Source organism: Lithobates pipiens, unplaced genomic scaffold (assembly GCF_037356315.1).
Source record: "Lithobates pipiens isolate NorthernLeopardFrog02 unplaced genomic scaffold, aLitPip1_a1.2 Scaffold_18, whole genome shotgun sequence".
NCBI lineage: Eukaryota > Metazoa > Chordata > Amphibia > Anura > Ranidae > Lithobates > Lithobates pipiens.
In genome coordinates this window covers 216,580,427-216,601,755 of record NW_027507758.1, presented here as the reverse complement: position 1 = coordinate 216,601,755, position 21,329 = coordinate 216,580,427, and the positions used below count along the sequence as shown (strand labels likewise).

Below are 21,329 nucleotides of genomic sequence, written 5' to 3'. Positions count from 1 at the left end.
AAAACACTTAATTTCAAGAGAGCAAGTTTTCCAAGGATAAGGGTTGCTCTCCAGGACCTAGACTGGGAGAGAATATTGGCATCAATGGGCACAGAACAGAAATGGGAATTCTTCAAAAAGACTGTGATCTCACAGCAAAGTATATTCCCATGGGCAATATGTTTAAAAGGCTAAAAATAAAATGTGGCTCACGGCCAAAGTTAAAAAAGCCATAAACTATAAAAAACTATAAAAAAGAGCTTTTAAAAAATATAAAAATGAAGGAACGCTAGTGTCATTTAAATGTTACAAAGAATATAACAAAATATGTAAAACGAAAATCAAGGATGCAAAAATTCAAAATGAAAGACAGATTGCAAAAGATAGGACAAACCCCCAAAAATTCTTCAAATATATTAATAGTAAAAAGGTCAAGTCTGAGCATGTAGGCCCTTTACAAAATAATCTGGAGTGGGTGACTGGGGACAAAGAGAAGGCTAACTTATTAAATACTTTCTTCAGCTCTGTGTATACAAAGGAGCATGGGGGAGCTCGTGTCCATAATAGGGGTGGTAGTGACGCAGCCCCAAATCCACAATGGCTCAAAAGTGATATGGTCCAGAAATATTTGGACAGAATAAAGGTGGATAAAGCACCTGGACCTGATGGCATCCACTCACGGATCCTAAAAGAATTGAGCTCTGTAATTTCAAAGCCATTGTATCTAATTTTCAGGGACTCATTAATGACAGGAATAGTAGCACTGGATTGGCGCAGGGCCAATGTGGTGCCTATATTTAAAAAGGAAACAAAGTCTTTACCAAGTAACTCATAGACCTGTTAGTTTAACTTCTATAGTTGGGAAGATACTGGAGGGATTAATAAAAGACCACATAGATGAGTTTTTGCAGGAAAAAAAATATTTTAAGCAACAGACAGCATGGATTCATGAACGACAGAAGTGGTCAGACAAACCTGATTTCTCTTTATGAGGTGGTAAGTAAAACCTTGGACAGAGGGGTGGCAGTGGACGTGGTATACTTTTTATTTTGCAAAAGCGTTCGATACAGTTCCGCACACACGGCTCATGTGTAAGGTAAAGTCTACAGGTTTGGAAATATCGGTTTGTAAATGGATAGAAAACTGGCTAAAAGACAGAATTCAGAGAGTAGTGGTTAATGATTCTTACTCTGAATGGTCTAAGGTTATCAGTGGTGTACCCCAAGGTTCAGTGCTGGGACCCTTACTTTTTAATATCTTTATAAATGATATTGGGTCTGGGATCAAAAGTAACATTTCCATCTTTGCAGATGACACCAAGCTATGCAGTGGAATAATGTCCTTACAGGATGTTTCCAATTTACAAGCCGACCTCAATGCTCTGTCTAATTGGGCAACTATGTGGCAGATGAGGTTTAATGTTGACAAATGTAAAGTTATGCACTTGAGGCCTAAGAATATGCATGCATCATACATGCTAGGGTGAGTACAACTGGGGGAATCCATAGTGGAAAAGGATCTGGGGGTTTTGGTAGATCATAAGCTTAATAATAGCATGCAATGCCAAGCTGTGGTTTCCAAAGCGAGCAAAGTCCTTTCCTGTATTAAGAGAGGTATGGACTCCAGAGAGAGAGATATCATTTTGCCCCTGTTCAAATCATTAGTAAGACCTCATCTGGAATATGCAGTTCAGTTTTGGGCACCAGTTATCAAAAAGGATATCGGGGAACTGGAGAAAGTGCAGAGAAGGGCAACCAAACTGGTAAGAGGCATGGAGGAACTCAGCTATGAGGAAAGATTAGAGGAACTGAATTCACTCTTGATAAGAGGAGATTAAGGGGGGATATGATCAACGTGTACAAATATATAAGGGGTCCATATAGGGAACTTGGTGTTGAGTTATTCACTTTACAGTCAACAAAGAGGACAAGGGGGCACTCTTTATGTCTAGAGGAAAAGAGATTTCATCTCCAAATACGGAAAGGTTTCTTCACAGTAAGAGTTGTGAAAATGTGAAATAGACTCCCTGCAGAGGTGGTTCTGGCCAGCTCAGTGGATTGCTTTAAGAAGGGCCTGGATTATTTCCTAAGTGTACATAAAATAACTGGCTACTAACATTTATAGGTAAAGTTGATCCGGGGAAAATCCGATTGCCTGTCGGGGGATCAGGAAGGAATTTTTTCCCCTGCTTTAGCAAATTGGATCATGCTCTGCTGGGGTTTTTTGCCTTCCTCTGGATCAACTGTGGGTATAGAATTGGGTATATTATGGGATTGTATGATATTATTTTTTTTGTGGTTGAACTGGATGGACTTGTGTCTTTTTCAACCTGACTAACTATGTAACTATGTAACCCTGGAGCTGGAGGACCACGAGTTGTCTGTACATGACCTTTTTATATGCAGGCCTTCAGCCTAAGCAGACCCTTTCCGGTACATACGTCCCTAGAAAGAGACAGTACTTCTGGTATGGAAGAAACCGGAAAAGGGGAAGTCTTCTTCCCTAAGAATTTGAAAAGAAGGTTTCTCTTCAAAGAACAAGATACAATGTTGTGGGAAAAGTGCCCCAGACTGGACGCTTCCCTATCTAAAGTTTCGAAGGGTTCAGAGCTTTCCTTTGAGGACGAAGGCACTTTAAAGGAGCCAATGAACAGAAAGGCGGAAGGGTGTTTAAAGAAAGCGTGGGAAACCTGCTCCGCTATCTTTCAGCCAGCACTAGCCACTACATGCATGGAGCGTATGCTTGATTTATGGCTTAAACAGCTTCGCACTCTTCTGGAGTCAGATACTCAGAGGGAAGAGATTTTGGATGCTTTACCAACGCTAAATAATTCAGTAGCCTATATAGCAGATGCGTCCACGGAGTCTGTTAGATTCTCGGCCAGGTCTACAGCATTAATTAATGGAGCCAGGAGGGCTATCTGGCTGAAGTCCTGGGAGTGAGACAGTGTCAAGGAACAAACTTTGTTCCCTCCCCTTTAATGGAGATCTGGTCTTTGGAAAGAGCTAGAATCTGTCCTAGAAAGGTTGACTGATAAAAAGAAAGGGTTTCCTTTCGCCAAATAAAAAATATTTTTCCCTTCCAAAGAGCTGTCTCCCCTCCTACAGAGTATGCTGGAGGAGAAGGTGATAAGCTTGATCCCCCCGACCCTAAGAAAAGGGGGGGTTTTATTCTCATGGCAAGCGAACATGTACATAAGGGAAACCCATATTAAAAGGGCCCCAGTCTTGGAAGGTTTAACTACGCTTCCCGCTGTGATGTAGCAAGGATAAGGTAAGGGGAGAAGCCTAGGAACTGTAAAAGGTCCACCTATGCTTTTTCTCCCATATATAAATATAATTAACTCTGTATGCCTTTTAAAATGTCTCCTTTCCTCTATTACAATGCCTTTTTCAGCAGCTCTGTGTCTGGCTATAGCAGCGGGTGTGGTCCCAGCAGCCAGAGGGGGTTCCTAATTGAACAGATGGTGTTCCTCTTCTGAGGGATCTAAAGGGGTTACAGCAGTAGTTTATGAACATGCAAAGGCAGCTATTTGCATTTTTTTTGTATAAAGTGAAGTCTTCCTTTAAAACTTGGAGCCTAACAAACACTGCTGACATAAATTGCCCTCCCCCTCCCCTCCTGGAGAGGTGTGGTAACAGGCTTGACACAGACGCTCTGTTCATATGCTGAAGACAGAAGTCTGTCGCACTAAAAGCAGGCGCGCTGGGCATGTAAAGGTGTGTAAACAGGCATTTCCAGCACAGGAAATATTATGGTACTCGGCATCAAAGGCTGATCCTCATGGTGACAGTTTTCTTTTACCAAAACTATTGTTCAGCAAATACCATAGCTTGTTTCTTAAAGCGCCTCTGCTTTGTGCTTAGCACATTTGACTTCCAGTGTACCACAAGGGTACCAAGGTTTCCACCCCTAGGCTCTAGGAACTCCAGTCATGCCTCCACACTGTCATCCTCTCTGGAGATACCTGACATGGCAAGCTAGGGTGAGTCAATAGAAGCAATTGGTGGTGCAACTGCTTCTCACACTTCAGCCCCTGTATACGTGATTGAAGATGCATTTTCCTCTGCCCTGCAGGGCTTAGAAGGAAGATTAGCAGCTTTAATTGCATCCTCTATTAAAGGGGGTAAGAAGCGTGCTAGATCCCTCTCTCCCACTCCAAACCCCTTACCAGGGGAACCGTGGGGACAGATTGAGGTATTACCCTCAAACGATCGGGGAAACACAGACCGCTTATTCATCTGCAGAGGAAACGCAGCTGATGTTCCAGCTTTAAAATCTAAGGTCAAACCCTTACCAAAAAAAATAAAAAATAAAACCTGAGCAGAACTATCAGATGCCTTCAGCAGCTGGGGTGGCTGGTAAATCAGAAGTCGCAGTTGCTACCTACTCAAAGTATAGTATTCCTAGGATACCTAATAGACTCCAAAATTTTTCTGATGAAAGAAAAAGTGGCAAAGATAATCGCAGAGCTGAGCAGCCTCTGCGTATGTACAGAGACCTCAATTCAGGGTATAATGAGGGTTCTTGGTTGGATGACGGCAGCAATCCCAGGAGTCCAGTGGGCACAATTCCATACTTGAGTACTTCAGGCATTCGTGCTTTCTGTCTGGGATGGAAGGAAGGACTCTCTTCAGAGGCAGACAGAGATCCCGCAGGAAGTAAAACTCTTGATAGAGTGGTGTTTGATCCCTGCAAATTTCTCTGCAGGTCGACTTTGGTCCCAACACAACCCTCTGGCGGTCACCACGGATGCCAGCGGTCAAGGCTGGGGAGCCCATTCAGGCGCACAGATGGCCCTAGGGGTCTGAAACTGGCTGGAAGCCAGCCTCTCCTCCTATACAAGGGAGCTGAGTGCAGTTCTAAAGGCTCTAGTAGTCTTTGGTTCGACTGTGAGGGGAAGACACGTGCAGGTCCTTTCGAACAATATTACCACAGTAAGTTACATCAGTAAGCTGGGAGATTTTGTCTCGGACAGAAAGGTGCTTGAATCGAACAGGGTTCAAACAGGTAGTGCAGACGTGGGGAATCCCACAAATAGACCTTTTGGCTGCAAGGCATAACAGGCAGGTGGAACAATTTTTCTCCCTACAGAGAGATCATCTCAGTCTGGGCCTAGATGCCCTATCCCAATCATGGGAGGCAAATCTGGTGTATGCATTCCCACCTTTTGCCCTCATTCCAAAGATTATCCAGAAGATAAGAGTGTTGAGCGCAAAGCTTATTCTGATCGCACTATTCTGGCCAAAGAGGTCTTGGTTCTCAGGATTATGAAGACTCAGCATCTGGGAGACTGGTCAAGAGATTTCTTGCATCCATCAGCTTTAAGCGGATCCCCAAGTCAAGGAGGTTCCCTCCCTGGGACTTATCCACTGTATTGCAAGGTCTTTGTAAAACTCAGTTTGAGCCAATAGACGAACTGCCCATAAAGCTCTTAACCTGGAACAGTGATTTTGGTGGCCCTAGTTTCCGCTAGGAGGGTTGGTGAGATGTATGCGCTTTCAGTGATTGAGCCCTTCTGCATCATCTTGCAGGACAAGATTATCCTCTCGCTGGATCTGGCATTTCTCCCTAAAGTACCATCTAACGTCCATAGGTCGGTAGAGATCGCGATACCATTATTTTGTGGAAATCCTGAAAACCACAAGTAGGCAGGATTTAATATGATAGATGCCAGGCGATGCTTGATAGCTTACATAGAGCACACCAAGGAATGGCGACGTTCCACCAGCCTGTTTGTGTTTGCAGGTTCAAACAGGGGTAAAAGGGTATCTAAAAATACCATCGCAAGGTTAATGAAGTAGACCATCACGGAGGCATACAAAGCAGCATCCCGGACACCTCCATTAGGGATAAATGCTCATTCCACTAGAGTGGTTTCTACTTCTTAGGCAGGAGCGTCTCCCCTCCAGATTTGCAAGGCCGCAACTTGGTCCATGTTTCAGGCATCCGTAAAGCATTACAGACTGGATCTGCTTGCCAGCCAAGACCAATCTTTCGGCAGGAAAGTGCTGCAGGCTGTGGTCCCACCCTGATCAAGTAGTCCTATTTTGTCCTCTCTGTAAGCCGTCCTGGAAGATGACTTGGAAAAACAGTGTTATTACCTGTTAACTACTTTTTCCAGGAATCTTCCAGGACGGGTCAGCCCCCTCCCTTCTTTGTTGGTGATTAGCAATGTAAAACATAGAGTACGCTACGCTAATGAAGGTTAATGATTGCTTATTCTGAAGCCTTTTGGTTATTTGTTAATACTGAGGGGCTAAGGTATGTGTGCTGCTTTTATGGTGTGGATCATGTGTTTCCTGTGCTAGGTGGGAGGAGCCTATCTCTCTATAAGCCACCCTGGAAGATTCCTGTAAAAAGTAGCTAACAGGTAATAACACTGTTTTATCACTTACCAAAGGTCCACAAATCATGTGAAGTGGGGGAAGAAACGGCACGGTGGTCCTTTCCTTCGCAATGCATGCGCCAATGACAACATTGCAGCACTACAAGTGAAATATCTCCTAAACTGCACACATTTAGGAGATATTTCCACTACCTATAGGTAAGCCTTATTCTAAGCTTACCTATAGGTAAAAGTCACCAAAAAGGGTTTACAACCACTTTAACCAGACACTGATGAAAGTTACAATAATACTATATACTGCTAATGAGTAAAATAATTTGGAATTACAAAAATAATTGCATTTCCATGTTCTGTGTACTGCGGGAGACCAGTTTAGTATCACTAAGTATTTTCACTTTTAAACCCTTTTCATCGTCCTATTGCATTATTGTCTTTCATTTGTAATACCCTTTTTCTGTAAATATTTTGTAGCAGTTTTACCTGCCTACTTAAACATTATTTTTTAAATTGTAAAATTATCTTGGATGTACTATCGTAGAATTTTCAGAATCCCTTTCTCTTATCTGTCTTACAGACATTTATTTTAAGTCCTGTTATCACTATTATTGCGCATGTTTAAAATTTACTACAAAATATCTGGCGGCAGTGATTGATTTGGGGGTATCAAGCGTTAACTGTGTTAACCATACCCAGCGACAATCAATCTGTCTGCTGGCACTTAGATTGTGGTTCTGCGACCTGGAAAGTCTTTGTACAGTGCCATTGTCGCATATCAGAGACAATGCGGTGTGAGATTGACCAGCCATTTGTCACAAGTTGGTGAAGGTGGCCAGGGTCTGGCACTGCATTTGTCAGTAGTCAGGAGTTTTTTGTGAATGATGATTCTTTATACTATTACAAAAGCCAGCAGGTACTGTTAGACTTTAAAAAACATTTTGCATTCACTGCTGTAATGATTGTTTTTTAGATTACATTCCTTTATAACTTCCTTATTTAACTACACTCATTTGCAGCTAATGCCTTTCAGACCATTTTAAATTTTCCAAATCTCATATAAGATACAGTTTTACTTATTTCATTGTAACTGCTCCATGTTTGTTCTTTTGTATATATTTTTCTAGATACCAAAATTAACCGACATGATTGAAACCAAGCTCAGCCTCATTGGCTTTAAAAACATGGCAATAATAACAGGTATGATAATTTTTTTCTATTTCTCGTTTTTTTTAATCCAGTAGAGGCTTATGTTCAAAGTCATCCTCCAGGGAGGTTATATGAAAGGTAGGGCCTGCCCACCTACAGGAAAAAAAACATACACAAAGATGTTAAAAGCTCCTTCACAACTCCTTCTTATTCTGTGTTTCCTGTATCACCTTCAGGCACATTTTTAGGTAGCTCCCTGTTGGTTGTTTTCCTGTCGCCTGTTTTCCAAAAGAGATGATTGAGCATCCCTCTACCTAACCGAAGCTTGAGTTGCAGGCAGGTTTTCCCTGTTAGCTGCTGATGAAAAGGGATATGGAAAAGTTGCTTAGGCTAAGTCGCTTACACTTGCCCCTTCCTTTTTCCAGCGATCTGCTTGGGGCTCTCTAGCCTTATGTTGGTGTGGTAGACTAGCACACCCTACCTTCTGAATAGTCCTGTGACATGCTTTGTCAATTCCCACAGGCAAGGGTTGTATAGATGGATAAAGCAGGAACCCTGCTTTCTGAGCCAGATGTTTGGCAAGGTAGATGCCAGTCCCAGAAGTGTTGAGCAGCCATTTCAAACCTTGCTTGCCCCAGAACATCCATGTGTTGGTAGACTGTGTGACTGGAAGTGATGTGCATGGTTGACACGATGACGAAAGCATGGTGTGCTGTAGTGGGGGGAGCCTGGCATCTTACTACACAGCTTGGGGACACCAAGGTTAGATATAGATTACCTTTTGGCAACTGAAACGTGCATAGTGGTGGCACCTTGAAGAGAAGACCAGCTACCAGTGGGAGGCAGTTAAGCTCACTTCCTAAAGCAGGCCTTGCCATGGGACAATCCACTAAAGGATGATGCACAATGGCGGATACCCAACATACCTGCTGACCCCAAATTTTTGCCTAAGGTATCTACAACCATTCGCAAGTGATTCCTCCATCTGCAGTAATCGAGGCAACAAGAATTTGCATCATTGGGTGTATAAAATGTATTTTACAATACATTGAGGCCTTCACAAAAATATAGATGTCTACAGCTCTGTTGATTCTTTTTCAGGGCTCCAAACATCAGTCACTATATAGATCTCGTCAGCTATTAGACTGCCCTATACCTCAAAAGTCTAAAAGTGTCCCATCAAGAATACAGCTCACTTCCCCTGATTTCTTGCAACATTCCGTGCCAAGAGGGCCAGTGCCACCATTGAGCAGATCTGCAAAGCTGTAGTCCCCCTTAAGTATGCATCTTTCTAGTCTCTGTGACCATCATGGAAGGAAGTTATTACTTTAATTTCTTTTCCAAAAATCTTCCATGATGACAAGTTTTCCCTACACATTCATTGCATTGCTGTGCAGGCCTTTCAGTGTTTTTGATCTTTTTGGTGTTGACCATCTTTTTCTGTCTCTACCCCATCGTATTAAAGTGATTGTAACCCTGAAAAGAAAAACCCTGCTCCTGTCTCTTTAAAGCACGAGCTATAGCACAATGCTTTAGCCATGTCAATTGTCCCTTTCTATGTTGTACAAATCCTGGTTGATCCTACATGTTCCTGTGTTCCCCTGTGTGTACTGACTACGCTTACCATTGCTGCTGATCAAGTGCTGATGGCTTGATCAGATTACGTACCTCCCGTTATCCTGCTGTGTATTCAGCATCTCTGCATCTCCCTGTCATTTTTGTAATCTGTGTGTGAACTGTGAACCTTCTCCTGCCTTAATTGAGTATTCTGCTGCAGCTGCTCCTCCCCTTTGGTAAAGTGTAACCACTTAAGGACCGCCGCATGGCAATGTACGTCGGTGCAATGGCACCGACAGGCACAAGCACGTAGATGTATGTGCTCGCCTTCCAGCGGGTGGGGGGTCCGATCGGACCCCCTCCCGCTGGATGCGGCGGTCCGTTTCGCTGCAGGAGCGACCCGGGATGAGGGGATGGCCGTTGATTTCTGGCCATCCCTTCTCGATCGCTCCTGGCGAATAAGAAGCTTCCCCCGCTGTGTATAGCAAACACAGGCAGGGAGGAAGTGATGTCATTCTCCTCGGGCGGTCTTTTTGACCGGACTACGAGGAGAACACTGAAAGTAAGTGTGCACCAACACTACACTGACATGTAGGCACACAAATCCCCCCCCGATCCCCCCCCCCCCTCCCAGTCACAGTGTCACTGATTGCAGTGATCATTTATTTACTTTTCACTGCATTTAGTGTCAGTTGTGACAGTAAAAACTGTCAGGGCAGTTAGTGTTAGGTCCAGGGTAGCCCCCTACCCCCCCCCCCAATAAAGGTTTAACCCCCTGATTGCCCCTAGAGTTAACCCTTTCACCCCCTTTAGCCAGTGTCACTAAGCGATCGTTTTTCTGATCGCTGCATTAGTGTCACTGGTGCCGCTAAGTAGCTAGTTCTTTTTTTTTTTAGGTTCACCGCCAGGTTTTTATAGCGCTAGGTACCCCGATATACTACCCAATAACGCTTTTTACCCCCTGATTGTCCCTAGTTAACCCTTTCACCCCCTTTTGCCAGTGTCACTAAGCGATCATTTTTCTGATCGCTGCATTAGTGTCACTAGTGTCACTAGGTAGCTAGTTATTTTTTTAGGTTCACCCCCTTTTGCCGGTGTCACTAAGCGATCATTTTTCTGATCGCTGCATTAGTGTCACTAGTGTCACTAGGTAGCTAGTTATTTGTTTAGATTCACCGCCAGGTTTTTATAGCGCTAGGTACCCCCATATACTACCCAATAATGGTTTTAACCCCCTGATTGCCCCTAGTTAACCCTTTCACCAGCGATCACCGTATAAGTTTCACTGGTGACGCTGGTTAGCCAGTTAGTTATTTAGGTTCCCTGTCAGGTTTTTATATAGCGCCAGGGACCCCCATATACTACCTAATAAAAATTTGAACCCCGATTGCCCCTAGTTAACCCTTTCACCAGTGATCACCGTATAAGTGTTACGGTTACTCTGGTTAGTTAGTTTGCTTTTTATAGCATCAGGGCACCCACCATTTATTACCCAATAAAGGTTTAACCCCCTGATCACCCGGCGGGTGATATCAATTAGGTTTTAGGGTCAGGGTCTGCGTCGCCCCAGGCAGCGCTAGGTTAGTGCCAGTACCGCTAACACCCACGCGCAAAGCATAAACCTCCCGTAGTGGTATAGAATCTGAACAGATCAATATCTGACTGATCAGATCTATACTAGAGTATATATTTTTTTATTATTCTAAAGCTAAATACCTTTTTTGCCCAGCTTTGCTGTGTGGTCACATGTACTCCTTCTGCTAGTTTGCATACTTTAGAGGGGAATCTCAGGCCCTCCCACTGTACACCTTAGATCATGTAGGAGAGCCGAGGGAGGACATGTGACCACACAGAGCTGAGCAAAGAAGGTATTTAGCTTTATAATTTAAAAACACAAACACTCCAGAGGATAATAGATGTGACTTTACAACCACTTTAAAAGCGAGCAACTACATGACTGACAATAAAAATGTAAAAATAAGGTATTTGGGGGGTGTTAAATGACTTTACATTGGGCAAGTCATTTTTTTGTCGTAGTTTCCTCACATTATTGATCTTTAACTGCTTACCAACCAGCCACCTTCATTCTACGAGCTAAAGGGGGCAGGTGAGAGCTGAGGCGCGTGGCCGGCGACCCACAATCACTCCTCAGAGCCAGAACGGAGATCTGTCAATGTAAACAGACAGATCCCCGTTCTATCAGGGAAGAAGAGAGAGATCCGCTGTTTCTAGTGATCAGGTACAGCGATCTCTCTACTCCCAGTCAGTCCACTCCCCCCACAGTGAAACACCTCCCTAGGCAAAAAAAGTTTCCGTGACTGCCACGGATGGGATGTGACGTCAGAACGCTGGGTGAGGAGCATGACGCGGCGCCTGTGAGGGCGGAAGGAGAGACCGACATCCGCGGTGGTGGAGGAATTGGATGTATGGACTGAGGTCACTACGCGGATGCCCCCCCATGAAAATCTACCCCTTTAAAGAGCTGAAATTGGCCGGCAGGGGCGCACAGCTGCCCCCCCCCCCCGGATGGCACAGGAGGAAAGCCAACGTGATAGCAGGCGACCTGCTGGAATGTGAAGTCCTCTATCCCCCACTGTGGGACCTGTCGCCCCCCCACCCTCCACCTCCTCCCTTCCTCCGATGGGCTCTGTTCTGCCAGGAATTACAGCTCTGGGAACAGAGCTGGTGGCCGTGTTACAGCAAAGGTAAAAGAAAACCCTATTTTAAAAGTTACATAGTAAATGTAAGGACAATGTTAATACAGCAAAGGTACTGACATGAATGGATACAGCTACAGATTCTGTGCGGGCTGAAGGAACTGTTCCTAAATAATATTCAATAGAAATGCTGGTTGATAGTCATGTTGTCTTATATAAGGTACCTTTGTTAAAGTGTGGAAGTGAAAAGGAGGGAACAGACTGATTGGAAAAGGTTCCTCTGATGTACTACCTGTCAAATATACACCAGCAGATTTAAAGGGGAATGTTTGAAGATGCATGGGATACATGCCGGGATCTAGGACAGTCGCATTGTGTTATTTATATATACGGTTAAGGAGGAGGACCCCCTTACTATTAAAGAGATGGTTGGGATTAAAGGGTCGTTTTCAGTTAACACAAGAAGGAAGGGGGAGGAGGAGGAGGAGAGATACTACATATCCCTGAGGGGCAACTATTCGGGGAGGCAAGAGGAGTGAGCTGGAGGAGGTATAACCTCAAAAAAAAAAAAAATGAGGCCGATCCCAAAAAACAGAACCCAAAAACCCCAGGGAGAGTTTAAACACGAGTACAAATGCAAGTTCGATCCAGAAATATTTGACAACCAAAGAAGGGAACATCAAAAGTCCAAGTATGGGGGGAAAAAAACAGCCCAGTCAACTAAAAGCGCAAAAAAAAGGCAGCTAAATTAAAGGGGGCTCAAGGGGAGAAGATGCAAGAAAGCACGGAAACAGATATAGAGGTTACAGAAGGGGAAGATCCGAGAAGTGAATCCCAAATGCCCACTAAAGTGGACATTCTAGCAATGTTTGAGACAATGGAAAACTTGATTAAAAGTGAGGTCTCCAATGTACGTATGGATTTTGGACACTTGTTAAAGAGAGTAGAAGAGGTGGAGGAGAAAACGGAGAGACAAACATTGGCGATAGCTGAGCTAAGAACACAAATGAAAGGGTTGCAAAGACAACAGAGAGAGTGTTCATATAAAATGGAAACGCAAGAAAATCAAAATAGGCTCCAAAATTTAAGGATAAGACCAGAGCAAAATGGAGAAAATCTGGAGGAAAAGATGAATAAAATATTTAATCCCCTATTAGAGAGAGGAGAAGTAGAAAAGATAAAAATTGACAGAGTACACAGAGTGAGGAGACCACCTGGATTAAAGGAGGATACACCTCGGGAAGTGCTCATCAAGTTTCATGAGTACTCAGACAAAGAAACAATATGGAACAATCTTAGGAAAGGGCCCCCCCCCCCCCTACAGTACGAACAAAAGACATTACAAGTGTTGGCGGACCTATCGGCAGAAACCTTAATAAGAAGAAAGCTCAAACCGCTGTTGGACCAATTAACCACTTTAAGACCGGACCATTTTGCTGGTAAATGACCAGAGGTCTTTTTACACTTTGGCACTGCGCTGCTTTAACTGGTAATTGCGCGGTCATGCAATGTTGTACCCAAACAAAATTTGCGTCCTTTTCTTCCCACAAATAGAGCTTTCTTTTGATGGTATTTGATTGCCTCTGCGATTTTTATTTTTTGCGATATAAACGTAAAAAGACCGCAAATTTTGAAAAAAAATGATATTTTCTACTTTTTGTTATTAGAAAAATCCAATAAACTCAATTTTAGTCATACATTTAGGCCAAAATGTATTCAGCCACATGTCTTTGGTAAAAAAAAAGTCAATAATTGTATATTTATTGGTTTGCGCAAAAGTTGTCACATCTACAAACTAAGGTACGTTTTCTGGAATTTACGCAGCTTTTAGTTTACGACTGCCTATCTCATTTCTTGAGGTGCTAAAATGGCAGGGCAGTACAAAACCCCCCCAAATGACCCCATTTTGGAAAGTAGACCCCCTAAGGAAATTGATAAGAGGCATGTTGAGCCCATTGAATATTTTATTTTTTTGCCTCAAGCGATTGAATAATGACAAAAAAAAAATTTTTTTTTTTTTTTACACAAAGTTGTCACTAAATGATATATTGCTCACACATGCTATGGGCGTATGTGAAATGACACCCCAAAATAAATTCTGCTGCTTCTCCTGAGTACGGGGATACCACATATGTGGGAATTTTTGGGAGCCTAGCCGCGTACGGGGCCCCGAAAACCAAGCACCGCCTTCAGGCTTTCTAAGGGCGTAAATTTTTGAGTTCACTTCTCACTACCTATTACAGTTTTGAAGGCCATAAAATGCCAAGATGGCACAAAACCCCCACAAATGACCCCATTTTAGAAAGTAGACACCCCAAGCTATTTGCTGAGAGGCATGTTGAGTCCATGGAATATTTTATATTTTGCCACAAGTTGCGGGAAAATTACAAACTTTTTTTTTTTTTTTTTTTTTCACAAAGTTGTCACTAAATGATATATTGCTCACGCATGCCATGGGCATATGTGAAATGACACCCCAAAATAAATTCTGCTGCTTCTCCTGAGTACGGGGATACCACATATGTGGGACTTTTTGGGAGCCTAGCCGCGTACGGGGCCCCGAAAACCAAGCACCGCCTTCAGGCTTTCTAAGGGCGTTACAGTTTTGAAGGCCATAAAATGCCAAGATGGCACAAACCCCCCCCAAATGACCCCATTTTGGAAAGTAGACACCCCTAAATTTAGGGGTACACTAGTGAGACTAGGTAATAAATGGCGGGTGCCCTGAAACTATAAAAAAATAACTAACCAACCAGCGTCACCTGTAACAGTTATATGGTGATCACTGGTGAAAGGGTTAACTAGGGGGCAATCAGGGGGCTTTATGCGGTAGTATATGGGGGTCCCTGGCGCTATAAAAAGCTGCGGCGAACCTAAATACCTACCTGCCTAACTAGCGTCACCTGTGACACTAATACGGCGATCAGAAAAATGATCGCTTATTAGGCTGGGTTCACACTGGAGCGATGCGGAAACGCCGCGAATCCGCGGCGGGTTCCCGCATCGCATGCCTCCCGGCGGCAGTTCACACTGCCCTATGCGAACTGCTGGGAGTGTCAGTGAAATGTTACTGACACCCCCAGATCAGTTCGCATATCGCAGTGCGATCTGCAAACTCGGATCGCATGGTGTGAACACCCATGCGATCCGATTCTGCTGCGGGCCAAAAAAAGGGTCCCGTGCGAATTTGCGGCGGGTGCGGCGGGTGTGGCGGGTGCGGCGGGTGCGGCGAATGGCTGAACTCGAATCGCACAGAGATCGGATGTGATTTGCACTGCAGTGCGGTGCGAATCACATTCGTTCTCATAAACCGCTGCAATGTGAACCCAGCCTTAGTGACACTGGCGACGGGGGGTGATCACGGGGTTAAACCTTTATTGGGGGGGTTAGGGGGGTACATTAGAACTAAAGGGGGCTAACTCTAACTGCCCTAACAGTTATTACAGTCACAAATGACACCAATGCAAAAAAAAAAAAAAAAAAAAAAAAAAATGACATTGGTGTCACTGTGACTGGGGGGCAGGGGTAATTGGGGGGGTGATCGGGGGGTAAAGGGGGGGTGTGAGTGTGCCTGGCATGTTCTACTGTGTGTGTAGAGTGTTGGTGCAACTCACCGATCCGCTCTCCTCCGTGTCGGAACGGAAAATACCGACACGGAGGAGAGAATACATCACTTCCTCTCCTGTGTTTACATTACAGGAGAGGAAGTGATGTCACGGGGGATTTCCATTCGTCGAGAGCGATCGCGAGGGGGTGGCCATGAATGAATGGCCGTCCCCTCATCCCTGATCTCTCCCGAACGAATGCCGACCGCCGCAGGCACCGGGGGGGGGCCCGATCGGGCCCCCCACCCGCGGGCAGGCATGGACTTATATATACGCCAATATGCCTGCCCGTGCCATTCTGCCGACGTATATCGTCGTGCGGCGGTCGGCAAGTGGTTAAGAGAAGCTAACATAAGATATAGCTGGGGTTTCCCAGCAGCACTGATGGCTCATAGGGAGGGAAAGACAGTGAGGTTGAGATTCTTGGAAGAAGTACAGGACTTTTGTAAAAAATTACAGATCCCAATTCCAAATGTGTATGAAGGGTTAATAGGGGAGGAGCTGTTGGGCAGAGGGGGGGTAGAGGGGGGGTGGGAGTGAAGAAGTATACGCTATAGAAGTATATTGAATTTACTGAAAAAGGAGGGGGGTTAGGGAAGGGTCTCTCCTGGAACGCCCACTCCGGCCTCCCCTCCCCTGGATCTTATGATCCGGGGGGGCACGGGGTGCCGGACTGGAGGTGCGGACAACAGGATGGGGATATATCCAGGTTGGAGGCACAGGGCCCGGAGGTGGGCCGTGGGGGGGGGGGGGGGGGGGGGGGGAGTAGAAGAGCCTACAGCTCAAGACCTTGCATAAAAATGGCATTTGTCTGGCACCATTATGACAATAGTAAATTGCTTGTCGTATAATGTGAGAGGTTTAAATGTAGCAAACGGTTTAAAGTATTAAGAGAATTTGATCAGCTCAATGCAGGGATTGTGTTCCAGCAAGAAACGCACTTAACCCATGAAAGCAAAATAAGATTACATTCCCCAAAGCACCCGGTCTGGTTCTACGGAGACTCTGTGTTGAGTAGAACAAGGGGGGTGGCGGTGGGTTTAGGACGGGATACACAATTCACTGTAGAGGACAGGTTGGGGGACCCGGAAGGGAGGTTCCTGTTTCTAAAAGGGCAATTATGAGGAATAAAATTCACCCTGGCAAACACATATTGCCTGAATAGGAATCCAATAATATATCTGAAAAAGACGTTGGAAAAACTCTATGATTTTAAGGAGGGGAGGGTAATTGTAGCAGGAAATCTGAATTTTCCAATGAATCCGAGACTAGATAGTTCGTCCCATGCACAGGGGACTGGGAACATACAGTGGAAAGCAATGAAACAATGGATGGCTCAGTTACAGCTGATGTGTGGAGAATGCAACACCCGAAGAGACGAGATTATTCGTTCTACTCCCCTGTGCATGGGACGTACACCAGGATCGATTATTGGTTGGTGGAACACCAGCTATTGGATGAGGTGGTATCTACGGACATTGGAATCAGGACCCTTTCAGATCACGCCCCCATAAATATGAAAATGAATATCCCTGAGGTGAAGAAACCTTTGTTTACTTGGAAACTTAATAAAGAACTACTAGTTGGTGGTGGTGGGTCTATACCTGCCTCCCCCGGCTGACATGTCCTTGTTATACAATATGGTCCCAATATTGGCACAATACCCCACGGACAATATTCTTCTGATGGGCGACTTTAATATTGCCCCGAACCCATCCCTGGATAGATTGGCCTCTGATGCTCACACTGAGTCTAGCCTGTCTAAATGGGCGGGAATATTTGGTCTGCAGGATGCGTGGAGGTGGAAAAATCCCGGGGTACACTCTTACACCTGTCATTCTCTTCCCCATAATACATTGTCACGTATTGACCTTGCTTATGTGAGTTCCGCCTTGCTTCCTAAACTTAGAGATATCAGTATTCTTCCTAGAGGTATATCGGACCATTCCCCTCTGCTTTGTAGTGTGCAAACGGCTACTGCCCCTTCCGATAGAATTTGGCGTCTCTCCAGGTTCTGGATTAGTCACCCCACTATAGAGTTTGAGGTGGGGGGGCTGATACAGCAATACTGGAGACTGAACGCCGGGTCCGCGACCCCAGGCATTGAATGGGATGCTTTTAAAGCTTATGTGCGGGGATGCTATCTTTCCTCTATTGCTAGAGAGCGCAGGAATGACCAGATCGTCCTAGAGGAGGCTGAGGCTAGGGCCCAGGCCCTGGAGGCACGGTTCGCCAGTACGGCTAACCCAATTACTGGACAGGACATGAAGGTAGCGTACAGGGAGGTGATGCTCCTGCGGGTAGGTAAGGTTCACAAGAGGCAATTGGTCCAGACACAGAGGATATTTGAACAGGGGGAGAGGATGGGGAGGATGCTGGCCTGGTTAGCTAAGGAACAGTCCCCGTTAGCCGCCATCGCTAGGATACAATCTGCGGATGGGACCATTCACACTGATCCGGCAGACGTTAATGCTTGCTTTAAAGACTTGACCAATTTGTATTCTTCTAAAATGGATTATTCCATGGACCAGCTACACAAATTTTTAGATGACGTGCAGTTTCCGACTCTGTCCCCTGAAGCTAGGGAGGCCTTGGATAGCCCGATAACGTTGGCGGAGGTGCGGGCTGCGCTGGGATCCCTTCAGTCAGGAAAGACCCCGGGTACGGATGGGCTCCCCCCTGAATTTTTTAAACAGTATGCGGATGTACTAGTACCCAGGCTGCATGATAGGTTTACGAAAACGATATCACAACTGGAAAAAGAGAGGGGAGGACTAACAGTACTTGATTTTAAGAAATATTACAAATCTGTAGTGTTAAGACGGGTGGTGGAATGGAAAAAATTAGATAATAAAGAGATGGGTAGCAATAGAACACAGTTCAGCAGGGACACGATTAGAAAGGGAAATTTGGATACCGCCAAAATATAGATCATTAGGATCAACAACACTTTCAAAACACATTTTTTGTAAGTACATTTGGGATGGAATCCATAAACATAATAAATGGAAATACAACTCCCCACTAATGGCTTTAAAAGAAAACAATTTATTTCCACCGGAGAAGAGCACTGTGGTAGGGCACTGGATTTAACCAGTTGCCGACCGCCGCACGACGATGTACGTCGACAGCATGGCACGGGCAGGCATATTGGCGTACATGTACGTCCCTTGCCTCCCGCGGGTCGGGGGCCCGATCGGGCCCCCGCCCGGTGCCTGCGGCGGTCGGTTTTCGTCCGGGAGCGATCCGGGACGAGGGGGCAGCCATTCATTCATGGCCACCCCCACGCGATCGCTCCCGACGAATAGGAATCCCCCGTGACATCACTTCCTCTCCTGTAATGTAAACACAGGAGAGGAAGTGATGTATTCTCTCCTCCGTGTCGGTATTTTTCGTTCCGACACGGAGGAGAGCGGATCGGTGAGTTGCACCAACACTCTACACACACAGTAGAACATGCCAGGCACACTCACACCCCCCCTTTACCCCCCGATCACCCCCCCAATTACCCCTGCCCCCCAGTCACAGTGACACCAATGTCATTTTTTTTTTTTTTTTTTTGCATTGGTGTCATTTGTGACTGTAATAACTGTTAGGGCAGTTAGGGTTAGCCCCCTTTAGTTCTAATGTACCCCCCTAACCCCCCCAATAAAGGTTTAACCCCGTGATCACCCCCCGTCGCCAGTGTCACTAAGGCTGGGTTCACATTGCAGCGGTTTATGAGAACGAATGTGATTCGCACCGCACTGCAGTGCAAATCACATCCGATCTCTGTGCGATTCGAGTTCAGCCTTTCGCCGCACCCGCCGCAAATTCGCACGGGACCCTTTTTTTGGCCCGCAGCAGAATCGGATCGCATGGGTGTTCACACCATGCGATCCGAGTTTGCAGATCGCACTGCGATATGCGAACTGATCTGGGGGTGTCAGTAACATTTCACTGACACTCCCAGCAGTCCGCATAGGGCAGTGTGAACTGCCGCCGGGAGGCATGCGATGCGGGAACCCGCCGCGGATTCGCGGCGTTTCCGCATCGCTCCAGTGTGAACCCAGCCTAATAAGCGATCATTTTTCTGATCACTGTATTAGTGTCACAGGTGACGCTAGTTAGGCAGGTAGGTATTTAGGTTCGCCGCAGCTTTTTATAGCGCCAGGGACCCCCATATACTACCGCATAAAGCCCCCTGATTGCCCCCTAGTTAACCCTTTCACCAGTGATCACCATATAACTGTTACAGGTGACGCTGGTTGGTTAGTTATTTTTTTATAGTTTCAGGGCACCCGCCATTTATTACCTAATAAAGGTTTAACCCCCTGATCACCCGGCGGGTGTCATTTGTGACTAATAACTGTTAGGGCAGTTAGGGTTAGCCCCCTTTAGTTCTAAGGTACCCCCCTAACCCCCCCAATAAAGGTTTAACCCCGTGATCACCCCCCGTCGCCAGTGTCACTAAGGCTGGGTTCACATTGCAGCGGTTTATGAGAACGGATGTGATTCGCACCGCACTGCAGTGCAAATCACATCCGATCTCTGTGCGATTCGAGTTCAGCTATACAGATAGTATGGCTGAATTCGTGTCGCACCCGCCGCAAACTCGCACGGGACCCTTTTTTTGGTCCGCAGCAGAATCGGATCGCATGGGTGTTCACACCATGCGATCCAAGTTTGCAGATCGCACTGCGATATGCGAACTGATCTGGGGGTGTCATTAACATTTCACTGACACTCCCAGCAGTTCGCATTGGGCAGTGTGAACTGCCGCCGGGAGGCATGCGATGCGGGAACCCGCCGCGCATTCGTGGCGTTCCCGCATCGCTCCAGTGTGAACCCAGCCTAATAAGCGATCGTTTTTCTGATCGCTGTATTAGTGTCACAGGTGACGCTAGTTAGGCAGGTAGGTATTTAGGTTCGCCGCAGCTTTTTATAGCGCCAGGGACCCCCATATACTACCGCATAAAGCCCCCTGATTGCCCCCTAGTTAACCCTTTCACCAGTGATCACCATATAACTGTTACAGGTGACGCTGGTTGGTTAGTTATTTTTTTATAGTTTCAGGGCACCCGCCATTTATTACCTAGTCTCACTAGTGTACCCCTAAATTTAGGGGTGTCTACTTTCCAAAATGGGGTCATTTGGGGGGGGTTTGTGCCATCTTGGCATTTTATGGCCTTCAAAACTGTAACGCCCTTAGAAAGCCTGAAGGCGGTGCTTGGTTTTCGGGGCCCCGTACGCGGCTAGGCTCCCAAAAAGTCCCACATATGTGGTATCCCCGTACTCAGGAGAAGCAGCAGAATTTATTTTGGGGTGTCATTTCACATATGCCCATGGCATGCATGAGCAATATATCATTTAGTGACAACTTTGTGAAAAAAAAAAAAAAAGTTTGTCATTTTCCCGCAACTTGTGGCAAAATATAAAATATTCCATGAACTCAACATGCCTCTCAGCAAATAGCTTGGGGTGTCTACTTTCTAAAATGGGGTCATTTGTGGGGGTTTTGTGCCATCTTGGCATTTTATGGCCTTCAAAACTGTAATAGGTAGTGAGAAGTGAACTCAAAAATTTACGCCCTTAGAAAGCCTGAAGGCGGTGCTTGGTTTTCGGGGCCCCGTACGCGGCTAGGCTCCCAAAAAGTCCCACATATGTGGTATCCCCGTACTCAGGAGAAGCAGCAGAATTTATTTTGGGGTGTCATTTCACATATGCCCATAGCATGTGTGAGCAATATATCATTTAGTGACAACTTTGTGTAAAAAATAAAATAAAAAATTTTTTTTTGTCATTATTCAATCGCTTGAGGCAAAAAAATAAAATATTCAATGGGCTCAACATGCCTCTTATCAATTTCCTTAGGGGGTCTACTTTCCAAAATGGGGTCATTTGGGGGGGTTTTGTACTGCCCTGCCAATTTAGCACCTCAAGAAATGAGATAGGCAGTCGTAAACTAAAAGCTGCGTAAATTCCAGAAAACGTACCTTAGTTTGTAGATGTGACAACTTTTGCGCAAACCAATAAATATACAATTATTGACTTTTTTTT

General features: G+C 45.4%; 1 protein-coding gene across 3 annotated transcripts in view; it reads left to right on the top strand.

Moving 5' to 3' along the window:
- Nucleotides 1-21,329, top strand: part of COG2 (component of oligomeric golgi complex 2) — a 442,013-nt gene that overhangs the window by 326,537 nt on the left and 94,147 nt on the right. For all 3 annotated transcript variants that reach the window (XM_077486570.1, XM_077486569.1, XM_077486571.1), the window contains one exon: nucleotides 7,450-7,522. In XM_077486570.1, the coding sequence (XP_077342696.1) occupies nucleotides 7,450-7,522 (73 nt within the window). The remainder of the gene's footprint in view (nucleotides 1-7,449; nucleotides 7,523-21,329) is intronic.